Source organism: Gorilla gorilla, chromosome 13 (genome assembly GCF_029281585.2).
Source record: "Gorilla gorilla gorilla isolate KB3781 chromosome 13, NHGRI_mGorGor1-v2.1_pri, whole genome shotgun sequence".
Classification (NCBI taxonomy): Eukaryota; Metazoa; Chordata; class Mammalia; order Primates; family Hominidae; genus Gorilla; species Gorilla gorilla.
Window position 1 is genome coordinate 101,727,336 of NC_073237.2, and position 14,823 is coordinate 101,742,158.

The 14,823-nt window shown below is 35.4% G+C and overlaps 1 protein-coding gene across 10 annotated transcripts in view; it reads left to right on the plus strand.

Moving 5' to 3' along the window:
* Positions 1–14,823, plus strand: part of FSD1L (fibronectin type III and SPRY domain containing 1 like) — a 95,723-nt gene that overhangs the window by 14,231 nt on the left and 66,669 nt on the right. For all 10 annotated transcript variants that reach the window (XM_063696638.1, XM_019034261.4, XM_055350374.2 and 7 more), the window contains 3 exons: positions 2,045–2,140; positions 6,000–6,131; positions 9,709–9,810. In XM_063696638.1, coding sequence (XP_063552708.1) covers positions 2,045–2,140; positions 6,000–6,131; positions 9,709–9,810 — 330 coding nt within the window. The remainder of the gene's footprint in view (positions 1–2,044; positions 2,141–5,999; positions 6,132–9,708; positions 9,811–14,823) is intronic.

The following is a 14,823-nucleotide window of genomic DNA, read 5'->3' on the forward strand; positions in this document are numbered from 1 at the left end:
ATTTTTTTTGGTGGAAAGTTTTTTTAAGTTTTTTTTTTTTTTTTTTTTGAGATGGAATCTTGCTCTGTCACCCAGGCTGGAATGTAGTGGTGTGATCTCGGCTCGCTGCAACCTCCACCTCCCGGGTTCAAGCAATTTTCTTGACTCAGCCTCCCGAATAGCTGAGCTGGGATTACAGGCGCCCATCACCACGCCTGCCTAATTTTTGTATTTTTAGTAGAGACAGGGTTTCGCCATGTTGGCCAGGCTGGTTTCAAACTTCTGACCTCTGATGATCCACCCGCCTCAGCATCCCAAAGTGCTGGGATTACAGGCATGAGCCACTGTGACTGGCATTTTTTTTTTTTTTTTTGAGACAGAATCTTGCTCTGTTGCCCAGGCTGGAGTGCAGTGGTGAGATCTCGGCTCACTGCAGCCTCCACCTCCCAGTTCAAGTGATTGTCCTGCCTCAGCCTCCTGAGTAGCTGGGATTACAGGTGCATGCTACCACGCCTGGCTAATTTTTGTATTTTTAGTAGAGACGGGGTTTCACCATGCTGGCCAGGCTGGTCTCAAACTCCTGACCTCAAGTGATCCACCTGCCTGGGCTTCCCAAAGCACACATGTGTGGTTGCACATGCTTTTTTCACTACTACAATACTTTATGAACATTTGTATAAAATGTTGCCAGGTATGGTAGCTTACACCTGCAGTCCCAGCACTTTGGGAGGCTGAGGCAGGTGGATCTCCTGAGGTCAAGAGTTTGAGACCAGCCTGGCCAACATGGTGAAGCCCCGTCTCTACTAAAAATGCAAAAATTAGCTGGGCGTGGTGGCGGGCACCTGTAATTCCAGCTACTCGGGAGGCCGAGGCAGGAGAATTGCTTGAACCCAGGAGGTGGAGGTTGCAGTGAGCCGAGATCACGCCATTGCACTCCAACCTGGGAGACAACAGCCAAAAACTCTGTCTCGAGAAAAAAAACTTAAAAAAAAAATGTTATCTCCCTTCAGACTGTTTCCTGGGCTCCTTATCTATAACCCTTTGTCGATATCTGATTATATTTTTTAGGAAAACCTTTATTCCACAAAGTCTTATAGGCTTTATTAAAATATTTAAGCTCATAGGTGCTTACAGAAAAAAGTCCTATGCTTCTGAGAAAATTACAAAGTATTAAAGTACTTGCATTTGATTTTTTTCTGAGACTATAGATAACCTTGTTTGGTTTTTGCTGTTGCTACCAACGAGGAGTTACTGCAACTAGACTTGTGCTGTCCAATATGATAGCATTGGTTACATTCGACTATATAAACTTAATTAAAGTTGGAAAAATTAAATTTAGTTCCTCAGTTCTAGTCACATTTCAAGACTTCTTTAACTGTGTGTGGCTAGTGGCTACCATATTGGGCAGCACATTTATAGAACATTTCCATCACAGTGGAAAATTTTATTGGATAGCACTGAACCAGAGAAAAAATTTACCAAATGTTTTATTTAAATAGGAAGCATTATCAAAGTCTGAGCTATCTGCTACTAAAATTGCTTTATTTATTATAGTTCTACAGCATCTGTAAATATTGGAATGAATGTTGTCATTCTAAATGCACATGTATTATCTAGTTTCATATCTCTAAAATAGGTTTATTTTTGTAAATAAATAAAATGTTGATGAATTTGTGTCTCCTCACTTTTATTCCTCGGTTCCTGATGTTGTATTCCGTTTCCATTTGTTTTTACAGCATTTAAAGATTTTGCTCTATTCCATTGTCATGGCTGATGACCTAAAATAATTCTATTGATATTAAGTTAAACTGATCATTTTCAATCTGAAAAGTATCATGGTGATTAAGTTGCATATTAGGAATAAGAGGGCTTAATACAGTACAAATATATACCCCATCTTTTCTAATTATAAGCCTTTGGAAGTTTTGAACAATGAGAAATTTTACATTGCTCCTATTTGTTATACAATATACTCTTACATAAAGTTTGTTTAGAGAATGCTTGTTAATGAGTTTTGTAACTCTTCCATTGAAATATAGTATTTTAATGCTTTTCTTAATTCTAGGAAGCTCTACAGAGGATCATTTCAACTCTGGCAAATAAAAATGATGAAATTCAGAACTTTATTGATACACTACATCATACACTAAAAGGAGTTCAGGTATGATTGTTTTATGAAAAATTTTGTTTAAATATGTCACAATGAGTCAAATCTGAAGTACAAATATACTCTATGAATTTTGGGTTATAAACTAATGGAGGTGAGAGCAGGGTTTTAAAATAGCAGATAAAGTAAAAATGTTTTCATTGCAATTCCTGTTTTGTCCGTGGAAAAATCCAAATAGTAAGGGAAAAGGAAAACTCTGGAATAGTAGTTGTTAGGGAATACCAGAGTGCTCACTTTAGTCCTTTTCCATTTGACATTTTTTCTAATATAAATTAAGAGCAATTTGTAGTTTTTCAAAAGTGCTGGCAAGTAAAACGTTTCTTTTGCAATAAACAATAGAAGAAAAATTTTGGCCACGTGTGGTGGCTCATGCCTGTAATCCCAGCATTTTGGGAGGCTGATGCAGGTTGATGGGTTGAGCCCAGGAGTTTGAAACCAGCTTGGGCAACATGGCAAGACACCGTCTCTACCAAAAAAAAAAAAAGATACAAAAATTAGCTGGGTGTGGTGGCATACACATGTCATCCCAGCTACCCAGGAGGCTGAGGTAGGAGGATCGTTTGAGCCCAGGACGTCAAGGCTGCAGTGAGCATTGATTGTACCACTGCACTCCAGCCTGGGTAATAGAACGAGACTGCATCTCAAAAAGAAAAGAAAATGTTATTGGTAAGGGGTCTACTTGTAGAAGTAGATGAAAGTAACATAAAAATAAAAGGTAAAGTGCCCATTGAGAAGGGAGAGGAATACTTAAGAAAATAGTTCCAGGTTTGGGGAGATAATCTATATTGTAAGTAGTGACATATTGATTGTGGAAGAGAGAACTCAAGATAATCTGGTTGCTAGAAATGTACAATCTACCAAGACTGAATCAGAAAGAAATAGAAAATCTGAATAGGTCAATAATGAATAAGGAAATTGAATCCGCAGTGAAGTCTCCCATCAAAGAAAAGCCTGCAACCTGATGGTTTTACCACTGAATTCTAGCAAATATTTAAAGAACTAATATCAGTTATTCTCAGCCTCTTCCAAAAAAATCAAACAGGAGGGAGTAGTTCCAAATCCATTTTTACAAATTCAACATTATCCCAATAATAAAGCCAAACCAGGGATACTACAAAAGAGAGAAATACAGGCCAGTATTCCTAATCAACATAGATGCAAAAATCCTCAATAAAATACTAGCAAACTGAATTCAGTAGCACATTAAAAAGATCATTTACCATGATCCAGTAGGATTTATGCCTGGGATGCAAGGATGGTTCAACAGAAGTCAATAAATGTGATACACCATATTAACAAAACTAAAGACAAAAAAAAGTGTATGGTTATCTTAGTAGATGCAGAAAAAGAATTTGACAGAATTCAACATCCTTTCATGATAAAAACTCTCAACAAATTAGGTGTAGAAGGAATGTACCACAACACAGTAAAGGCCATATGTATAATAACAATCTCACAGCTACCATCTTATCAAAGGTGAGAAGTCAAAAGCTTTTTCTGTAAAGTCAGGAACAAGACAAAGATGTTTACTCTCACCACTTTTTTTTTTTTTTTTGAGACAAAGACTTGTTCTGTCACCCAGGCTGGAGTGCAATGCCGCCGTCTCAGCTCACTGAAACTCCTGCTTCCCAGGTTCAAGCGATTCTCCTGCCTCAGTCTTTAGAAAACTCTAAAGACTCTACCAAAAAACTATTAGAACTGATAAATTCAGTAAAGTTACAGAATGCAATATCAACACACAAAAATCAGTATTGCTTCTATACATGAAAAACGAACTATTTCAAAAAGAAAATAAGAAAACAATCCCATTTGCTGTAGCATAAAAAAATAGGAATAAATTTACCTAAGGAAATGAAAGATCTGTATACTGAAAGCTATAAAACACTGATGAAAGAAATTTAAGAAGACGAATGGAAAAATATGCCATGTTTGTGGATTAGAATTAACATTGTTAAAATATTTGTACTACCCAAAGTAATCTACAGATTCATTGTAATCTCTATCCAAATACCAATGTCATTTTCCACAGAAATAGAAAAAATTCTAAAATGTGTATAGAACTACAAAAGAACCAGAATAACCAAAATTATCTTTAGCAAAAAGAACATTCATGGGAGGCCGAGTCGGGTGGATCACCTGAAGTCAGGAGTTCAAGACCAGCCTGGCCAACATTGTGAAACCCCATCTCTACTAAAAATACAAGAACTAGCTGGTCGTGGTGGCAAGCACCTGTAATCCCAGCTAGTTGGGAGGCTGAGGCAGGAGAATCGCTTGAACCCAGGAGGTGGAGGTTGCAGTGAGCCGAGATCGCACTACTGCACTCCAGCCTGGGTGATAGAGTGAGACTCTGTCTCAAAAAAAAAAATAATAATTTATTTTAGCTATCTTGAACTATTTTATTGGAAAATTGGTGAATCAGCTTTCTTTAGATAAGCATAAAGCTCATGGCTATAAAGCTCTTGATCTGTGGACAAGCGAATCATCACATTTGGTATCTGGAAAGAGAGAACTTATGTAGAGCTAGCTCAAACCATTCTTCTGATTGATAAATTATTAGAATTCTACCTTAACGTTAGAAAAAAAAGTAGTGGGGGAATTAAACTACAACCTCGTTGCTGAAGATGGGAGCTTAGTAGTAGGCAAAAGGCAACAAGATGCCATCTGGTGATCGAGAGGAAAATAGTCTGTTTCTTTTTTATGAATGAATAGACTGAGGTCTAGGAATTTAAGTGCCTTGTATAAGGTCATGCTGTTACTGAGTGGCTAATGTGGGATTTGAGTTAGGTTTTTTCCCTTCCTGACTGCACATTCCACTTCTATAGTTGTTCTTACCACTGTAAACAGACTAGTAAAATAATTACCACCACCTTTGATGAGGTGCCTGTGAGGTATCTAGTTTTTATAAACATTATAAGCAAAAGTTTGGACATATAATATTACAGTAGATTGTATATATTAGTTCTCTTAGTCAGTGCCAGTTCGCTTCTCTTAATTGAATGATTCATCCAAGTTGAAAAATGTCTTAAGAGAATTTCTTCTATCTCATAATTGTTGCAAGTGTGGATATTGCTTATCTAGGGATTTTACAAATAATTCAAATTATTTTTTGTTGAAATAGCAGCAAATATAGCAATGGGGAACTCAAGAGACTTGAAATGCATTATTGACCATGTTATTAGTAACTAATTGTATGGCTTTGGGCAAGTAACTTATCTGTATTTTAGTTAATAAAATACAGGATTTGACTACAAATTCTAGTCATTAGATGATTTAATATTTGATAAATATCTTAGGATCCAATAAATAATTGCTTAGTCTTTTAATTTCTGTTTATCTTACATAAATGCAGTGTTTTAGAGACCCTGAAAGATTTTAAAATTTAGACAAAATCCGCCTCATTTCTGTATGTGCAAAGTGTTCCTCGGAATTACTGAATTAAAATCTCTGGAATATTTTATAAGAATACCTCACCGGTGATTCTGATACGCACCAGAGGTTAAGAACCACTGGCTTAGAGTCTGCCTGAGAGACTGAAGGTCTGGACGAAGTTGGGAACGTTAAAACAACCTTTCATGTTGTCCTGTGGAAACAGTAAAGTGAAGAGAGTATGGGCTAGTCCATAAAAGACAACTTAACTGATAGTATAGCTGAAACAGTATTGTTAGCATTAGCAGGCAGTTTGTTGCATTTATCTCTTTTTAAAGCCTTAAGTCAAATCTTAGAATTATGTTATTTTTATATTAGGCCAACATAGTTTGTAATATAAATTTATTCTCTCTTTTGGGCATACCTTTTAGGTTTTAAATGTTCGATAGCGCTTCAGGAAAATTGTTTTGTTTTGTTTTTTAAACAGGAAAATTCGTCCAACATACTCTCAGAGTTAGATGAAGAATTTGATAGTTTATACTCTATACTGGATGAAGTAAAAGAAAGTATGATTAACTGTATCAAGCAGGAACAAGCTCGTAAATCCCAAGAGTTACAGGTGAGATCATACAGCTATTGAAATATGGATAATTTTAGTCTATTTAATCCTTGATTTATGGTAAGCAAAAATTAATGAATTTCTAAGTATAACTATACCCTTACTTTGTAGAAGAATGGTTTTTTGTTTTGGCCATAAGTATTCTAAAATTGTTGTTAAAAAAACAATTTATTCTCTTAACCATTTTTTTTTTTTTTTGAGACGGAGTCTCACTCTGTCACCCAGGCTGGAGTGATCTTGGTTCATTGCAACCTCTGCCTCCCAGGTTCAAGCGATTCTCCTGCCTCAGCCTCCCAAGTAGCTGGGATTACAGGTGCCCACCACCATGCCTGGCTAATTTTTGTATTTTTAGTAGAGACGGGGTTTCACCATGTTGGCCAGGCTGGTCTCAAACTCCTGACCTCAGGTGATCCACCCGTCTTGGCCTCCCAAAGTGCTGGGATTACAGGCATAAGCCACCATGCCCAGCCAATTCTCTTAAACCATTTTAAACTGTACAGTGTACAGTTGATGGTGTTAAATATATTCACATTTTTGTATAACAGATCTCTAGAATTTTTTCATCTTGTGCAAGTGAAACTTTATGTCCCTTGATCAACAACTTATTTCCCCTTCTTACTAGCCCCTGGCAATCATCATATTATTTTCTGTTTGCATGACTACTCTACATGTCTCGTATAAGTGGAATCATAGCATTTGTCCTTTTGTGACTTATTTCCACTCAGCATGATGTCCTCAAGATTTATTCATGTTATATAGCATGTGCTAGGATTTCCTCCTTTTTTGTGGTTGAATAATATTCCACTTATGTATATACCACATTTTCTTTATCCATTTATATGTCTATGGACATTTTGGCAGCTTACACCTCTTAGCTATTGTGAATAATGCTGCAATGAATGTGGGGGTTTAAATATCTCTTTGAGATTCTGTTTTCAATTGTTTTGGATATGTGTACTTCAAAGTAGGATTGCTGAATCATGTGGTAATTCTCTTTATAATTTTCTGAGGACCCTCTATATAATGTTTTCCATAGTGGCTGCACTATTTTACATTCCTACCAGCTGAAGTGTTCCAATTTCTTCATGTGCTTGCCGGTGCTTTTTATTTTCTGGTTTTTTTTTGATAGTGGCCGTCATAATGGGTATGACATGATATTTCATTACGGTTTTGATTTGCATTTCCCTAGTGACTAGTGATGTTGAGCATCTCTTCACGTGTTTGTTGGCCATCAATGTATTTTCTTTAGAGAAGTGTCTATTCAGGTTCTTTGGCCATCTTTTAATTGGGTTACTTGGGGTTTTTGGTGGTTGTTAAGTTGCAGCAGTTTTCTATTCATTCTGGATATTAACTCCTTATCAGGTGTATGATTCACAGGTTTTTTTTTTTCCCCATTTTGTAGGCTGCTTTTTTACTCTGTTGGTTGTTCTATTTGATATAGAGAAGTTTTAAAGTTTTACGTCATCTCATTTGTCTATTTTTGCTTTCATTGTCATATCGAGGAAATCATTGACAAATACAGTGTTATGAAGCTTTTCCTCTATGTTTTCTTCTAGGAGCTTTAGAGCTTATGTTTAGGTCTTTAATCCATTTTTAGTTAATTTTTGCGTATGGTGTTAAGTAAGGGACCTACTTTATTTTTTTGCTTGTGGATATTCGGTTTTCCTAGCACCATTTATTGAAGAGACTGTCCTATCCCTATTGTTTGGCCTTAGTACCTACGTCAGAGATCATTCGATCATATATGTGAAGGGTAATTTCAGGACTGTCTGTTTTGTTCCGTTGGTCTGTGTATCTGTCTTTATGCCAGTACCACATTGTTTGGGTTCCTATAGTTTTGTAAGGTATTTTGAAATCAGGAATGTTGAGGCATTCGACTTTTTTCTCTTTCAAAATTGTGCAATTCAGGGTCCCTTGAGATTCTACATGAATTTTATATATTTTTTTTTCTGTTCCTACAAAAAATGTCTTGGGATTTTGACAGTGATTACATTGAATTTATAGATTGCTTTGGGTAGTATGGATAGTTTAACAATATTAAGTGTTCCAATCTATGAACATGAATGTCTTTCCGTTTATTTTTGTTGTATATTTCTTTTAGCATTGTATTGTAGTTTTGGGTGTATAGGTCTCATGCTTTGTTGGTTAAATTTATTTCAAAGTGTGCTGTTCTTTTTGATACTATTATAAGTGGATTTTTTCTTTTTTTTCCTTCTTGGATTGTTCATTATTGGTATGTAGAAATGCAAATTTTTGTGTGTTGATTTGAGTTATAGATATCTTTGAGCACCTAAAAGCTGTGGAAAAACACATATGTTGTCTTTCTATCTTACATACACACCATAAATGCACAATTTCCAAGGATCAGATACTGTATCTTCGAAGTGTGTCCATACTACCCAGGTTGAGGTTTGTTGTTCATATTTGGGGGTGGGGGATGTATTACTTAAATAATTCAAGGATAATTCGTTTATTCATAAAGTTTCCATACATTTCAATAAATACTAATAAGAAATGAATTCATTTAAAAAACAAAACACTGTAGAAGAAAGGACAACTCAGCATCATCTGAAGATCCAACCGAAAACTCATCCTGTGCAGAATTCTGTTCTGTTTTGGACCCAGACCCTTCTTCACAGCACCACTTTGGAATGGCCTTTAAGCATCCAGTTGCTTAATCTGCAACCTTCCCTTTTCCCTCCCTGTACTTTTTCTTTACCAGAGCAGCTCTAATTGTCTTCATCTACCACTAGCCAACATTTCTGTCACCCTAGCTCATACTGCATATTAAACCTGCCACCAAAGTGGCCATGGGTCATGTCTTTTCTCTTGCCTTTCCTTCTTCCCATCAAGTACCAAAAAGTCTTTTGCATATTGAGTGTGCATTATGCATCTTGATCAACCCCCTAGCCATCCCTGGCATGAGTGATGTTCCAGTGCAACTGGTAATATTTTCCCTTTTCAGTTACCTCTCAGTTCCTAGTGCCTCATTGATATCTGTTGTTTGTCGGGACCTTCTTTCTGCTTGAATATATGTGGACAGTTTGTTCTTCTGGCCTTGTTAGAGGGGAGCTAGGAGCAGCCAATAGAAACATTTTTAAAACTTGCAGTTTGTTAGATAAAATTGAATTGCGAGCATTCATCTTTAGAGCAGGAACCTTGCCATTTAGGTTTAGAAAAATACTTCCTACTTGTCCCATATTCTTTATGTATCTTGAATTGCTAGTTTTTAATTAATGACAGTGGACTAAGCTTCGCTTAGGTCCTTTTTTGTTTTAAATGATGAGTGTATCTTTACCTGTATGCAGTGAAGCTGTTTTCGATAAATTATGGCAAGAGGTACAAAGTATTAAGATAATTAAAATTTGTTATATATATATATAAAACAAATATAACACGTTTTATATATATATATAAAACTTGATTATCTTGCTACAATAGCTCACTGAAAAGTTTTTCCTCCATTATTGCTATTAAAATTATTTGTAAGTTCATTATAACAATATATATTTAAGATTCTAATGGCAATAGGAAACTTCATTTTAATGACTTAGTTTTTTTTTTTTTTTTTCCCTAGAGTCAGATTAGTCAATGTAATAATGCCCTGGAGAACTCTGAAGAACTATTAGAATTTGCAACAAGGTCATTAGATATAAAGGAACCTGAAGAATTTTCAAAGGTACACAAAAACTGCATTAATACACTTAACAAGGGAAGTTGTATTTTTAAAAAGGCGTTTTTGTTTTTCTTTAGTTTTGGATTTCTTTACTGATTTCTAATACTAATAAAGGCTTGGGGTTTCTTGATAAGTAAAATGCTGGCTGTTCATTTATTCCAAAGCAAACACTTAGAAGTGTGTGTCTTTAGGGTCATCAACAAATATGTTTAAAAAGTGTTTCTGTGTTTCTGTCTATGAGCTGCTTGGGAAAGCATCATCACTTTATGCACATGAGCACTGTAATTGTGTAACTTCTTATTGCAGATAAATGCCCCCACTGCTTAATTTAAGTAACTGAATGTTTTATTACAACATGGAAATGTAGATCCTTACTTAAGGGATATGTTTAGTATAAAAATGTAAAAAGTAGAGCAATAAGCCTGCTAATGTTTTAACTTAGATCCTGGTGTTTAAGTGATTGTAAATTGTAAATTCTAATTTTTCTTTTAAGTAGGGTCATTTTAAATGATTACCATTTTGTCAAATCAAAACTCAGAAATGTAGAATATATTTTAAAATGATGTGAAAAGATTTGGAAATTAAGCTATATAATTAGCAAAAATTACTGTGTAGTTATCAAGATAAAATTTGAGTTTGATGTTATTTACTTCACCTTTGTGGAGTATGTAGTGAGCTACATTGTGTTAGAAAGGTAGCTTTATAACTGATTTATGCCTAGTGATTGTTTTCATTTTATGATTTTCTGTGAACTTGAAGGTAGAAAAAACTTCCTTGAGAAGGTAACATTTGCCACCTTACATCTTTGGATATTAAAATTGAACTTTAATTGATTTCTTCTTTTAAACACATGAATCAAAACAAAAGTTCTTTTGCTGTAAGCCAATGCATGAATTAATTCTTTAAATTTGGAGGTGAGTTGTAAAGAAGCTTACTAATGCACATAGGTGGACTTATTATATAAAGGAGTTACAAGGGAAATGTACTATATTTAAAAGTACTTTAAAAGTATGATATGTTGGCCAGGTATGGTGGCTCATGCCTGTAATCCCAGCACTATGGGAAGCCAAGGTGGGTGGTTTGCTTGAGCCCAGGAGTTTGAGGCCAGCTTGGGCAACATGATGAGATCCTGTCTGTACAAAATACACAAAAAAATTAGCCGGGCATGGTGATGTGCACCTGTAGTCCCAGCTACTCGAAGGCTGAGACGGGAGGATTGCCTGAGCCTAGGAAGTTGAGGCTGCACCGAGCTGTGATTACACTGTGCACTCTAGCCTGGGCAACAGAGTGAGACCCTATCTCAAACAAAACAAAACAAAACAAAACAAAACAAAAAAAGCACTATATCACTTATTTAGAGGGCATTCATGTGATAACCTTAAGTGTCTGGAACATAGCTAAGAAACATGCAGAAAGCAAAAGATGTCTTAGTCATCAAAATCAACATCATAGAGTTCATGGACAAGAGTTAATGTCCTCTATTCAAGATCATTTCTCAGAATCTGTTGACTATTGTACTTGATACTGCTACTATTTTCAGTATTTTTCTTTCTGTTTTCTACTTGTTAACAAATTCCCCTTTTAGTGGAGTAGGGCAGTTGTTAATGACAGGCATAGTCATAGTGGCAAGAATTACCAACTGACAGCCTAAGAGTGAGGAAGAAGACAGGAAAACTATAGAATGTAGACACTAATACTCAAAAATGCCTTGAATCCAGTTGATTTAAGGAGAGACTGATACTTGGAAAAACTATGATAAAAGTTTATTTCTCCCACGTTTCTCTTTCTATTGACATTTTTAGAGTTCTTCTGTCTTCTTTCTCCCAAATGCTACCCTTTTCTGTTTCACTGTCCTTTATTCTTTCCAGCTTTGTTTCTGTTATAATTTGTTCCTGACAGATTATAAATTAGAAAGGTTCTGATAAAATAAGTCACATTGTGGTTTAATATGCCACTTCGCTTATTCTTACTATTTGGGTCTTGTCTTGCAGCAGTTTATAGTACTGTTTAGTAGCTTAAACCATTTGGAGATGTGGTGAAATGAATTACAACCATGTGTCACTTAACGAGGATGTCTTCTAAGAAATGTATCATTAGGCAGTTTCATCATTGTGGGAACATTAGAGTGTAATGGCACAAACCTAGACAGTGTAGCCTACTACATACCTCAGCTGTATTGTATAGTCTGTTGCTTCTATGCTGCAAACCTGTGTAGCATGTTACTGTACTGAATCCTGTAGGCAATTGCAATACAGTGGTATTTGTGTATCTCAACATAGAAAGGGTATAGTAAAAATACAGTATTATAATTTTATGGGAGCACCATTGTATATGCAGTCCATTATTGACTGAAACGTAGTTATGTGGCACATTACTGTATCTGTCAGTGTTTCCTAGCCAGAAATCTGGGTTTATCATTTAGGAAAAATGCTTAACTGAGAGCTGCTTGCAATTATTTTCTTCATATGTCCAAATAGTATCCAGATAATAATTTGATTTCAAGTAAAAAACTAAGTTCAGTTTCCTAGCCAGCTACATGGACTACAGGCCTACCTCAAACACCTACTTGCTGACTGAATAGGGAGAGATGACTTTGGAGATTATTATTAGTCTAGCAGTATATTGTTAGATGTCTGGAAAAAGAAATTCATTTAAGGTATACTATTTGTGAATATCCCACATTAAAGTGCTTAAATGAGATTAATATGAATGGCCCATGAGGACAAAAAAATAGCATAGGCTAAAAATTGAGGCAGTGTGTCTTTTCATACTTCATTATCTTCAAAAAGAGTATTTCAAGTTCTAATATTTAAATTACCACATTGCAGTGTCTCAGCATGAGAACTGAATGTGAAGTTATGCTATTTACTGGCATTTTACTTTCTGAAAGTAAACAAATACAAATAGCACAAATGCAAAAAGATTTTAGAACATACCTTCACTAATTTTTTTTAACTGCTAGAAGTTTGGTTGTTAGTAAATTTATGCAGACGGATCACCAGCAAATGGGATCCAGATCATTAGCTTTATTCCTGGACTTAATAAATTGGCAACATCCCACCAAATGTGCATTCTCTGCTAATAGCTGGCCTGCAGAACACTGCTTGAATCCTTTACCAAAATTAGTATTTCTATTCCCACCCTGACTTTAGACCTTGAATTCTCTCTATAGAAAGTGGTGGGTCAGTGGAACAATTTCCAAGTCAGTGTAACTAAATTGCCATCACAATCATGCCACACATGCTCTGGTTGTCAGAGTAGAAGGGAGAAAATAGTTTCCTATCCATGGGGTCCCTATAATGGAATAAAAAGTACAGTTGGGTGAAAGGGGAACAGTGTCTTCTGCATTTGATCACAGCTGAAGACGGAGAATGGGTTTAGTGTATTTCCCACATCTCAGTTGTAATGAATGATTCGCCTGTAGAATATTGTCCATTGAGTGTTAGGCTCTGACCACTGGAAGGAGTGAATAAGAAGAGGAGTGGGTAGAAGCTCACTCAGTACTTTCATCAAGTAAGCAGAAATACTGCCAGAAGCTCCCTCTGTAGGCTGAAGTTAAGAATGTTAGGAGAGAGGAGAGGACCTTCAACAAAAGCGTGAATGTTTCAGTTTTGAGGACAATATAAAAAAACAGATCTAAATATTTGTTAAGCATAGGTCAAATTGTAGTTTTCACCTTAATTTCATTTCTTGGTGTTTAGGTCTTACACAGAAATGCAATCTCCTGTTGTACAAATGTGCCTAATCATAAAACAGTTGCGTACAGTACTGTATTTCAAAGTGTATTTCAAGTTATTCACTGGGGCTTTTGTGACAGATTCTTTCAAATGATCATGCTTTTTGAAAAATAGTTCCTTTTATGAACAGATAAATATATGTCTACTAAATACAAAACTTCAAATGTATGGAATCAACTGGTGTGCAATCTTTTTTTTTCCAAAGACATATTTTTGCCTAAAGGAAAATAATGTTTTGAGGCTATCTCTTTTTCCCTCTCCCTTTCTATAAAAAGAGAAATGATGATATTAAAGAAAGATAGAAACAGTAAGATACTTTATCTTCAAAGTGCTTGATAAATTCACAGAAGAAAATAGTTTGTATATTCACCCGTTACAGATTAAGAACAAAAGAGATTGGGAAAAGATCTGTTAACTTTTTTCTATGTGACTGGGAAAATATCTGGTTTAACGTCTTTAAATTTAATTGGCAGTTACGAATATTGGTTTGCGATTACTTCTTCTTTACTCGTATTACAGTTTCTCTGCATTCATATCAGAGATGGTGCCTTCCTTTCTCCCTCTCTCTCTCTCTTTCCTCATTGCCTCCCTCCATCTCTTAGTTAATTGTTTTTAAACTAAATCTTACAATTCCATTTCTTTAATCAGTCATAGAAATGTCACCTGAGACCAAACTTCCTTAAGTAGAATTGTAATGCTGAATTTTGTCAAACATCTGTTTAATTAGTACCAGCTGATTCCAAGATTTACCACTGCTCTGTTGCCAACACATTTATTTGAGCCTACATAATTCCATGTAGTGAGTTATGAAGAAGCTGCAATGAATGTTTAGATTTATTTTTAGGTTATGGTACTGTATATTATTGAAAAGCTTCCAAGAAGCTTAGTTACATTACTTTACTCAACATCACTCTTTAGATCTTCTATTGAAATCCTTTCTGCCAATTTTGTAATTGACAAAAGTCACCATTCTTGAAATAGAGGAATAGAAACTTAGAAGCTGTATAGTACTGTGTATCTTTTGGATACCTTTCTGTTTTGAGAGAATTCTAGAAAAAAAAATTATTTTCCAATTTAAGACATTTCTTGAAATTGGGCCCTTTCAAAGAAATATCTTCAGAATTTCAAACTCTGCCTTCTAATCATTGCTCAGAATAACTTCTTAAACCTCTCTTGCATTTATACAATATATATGCAGTAAAATTTGAACCTAAATGAAAGTGGAGCCATGGGAGTTTTCAGTTTCACTAGCTGGGTATATTCTATGTAAATGCATGGA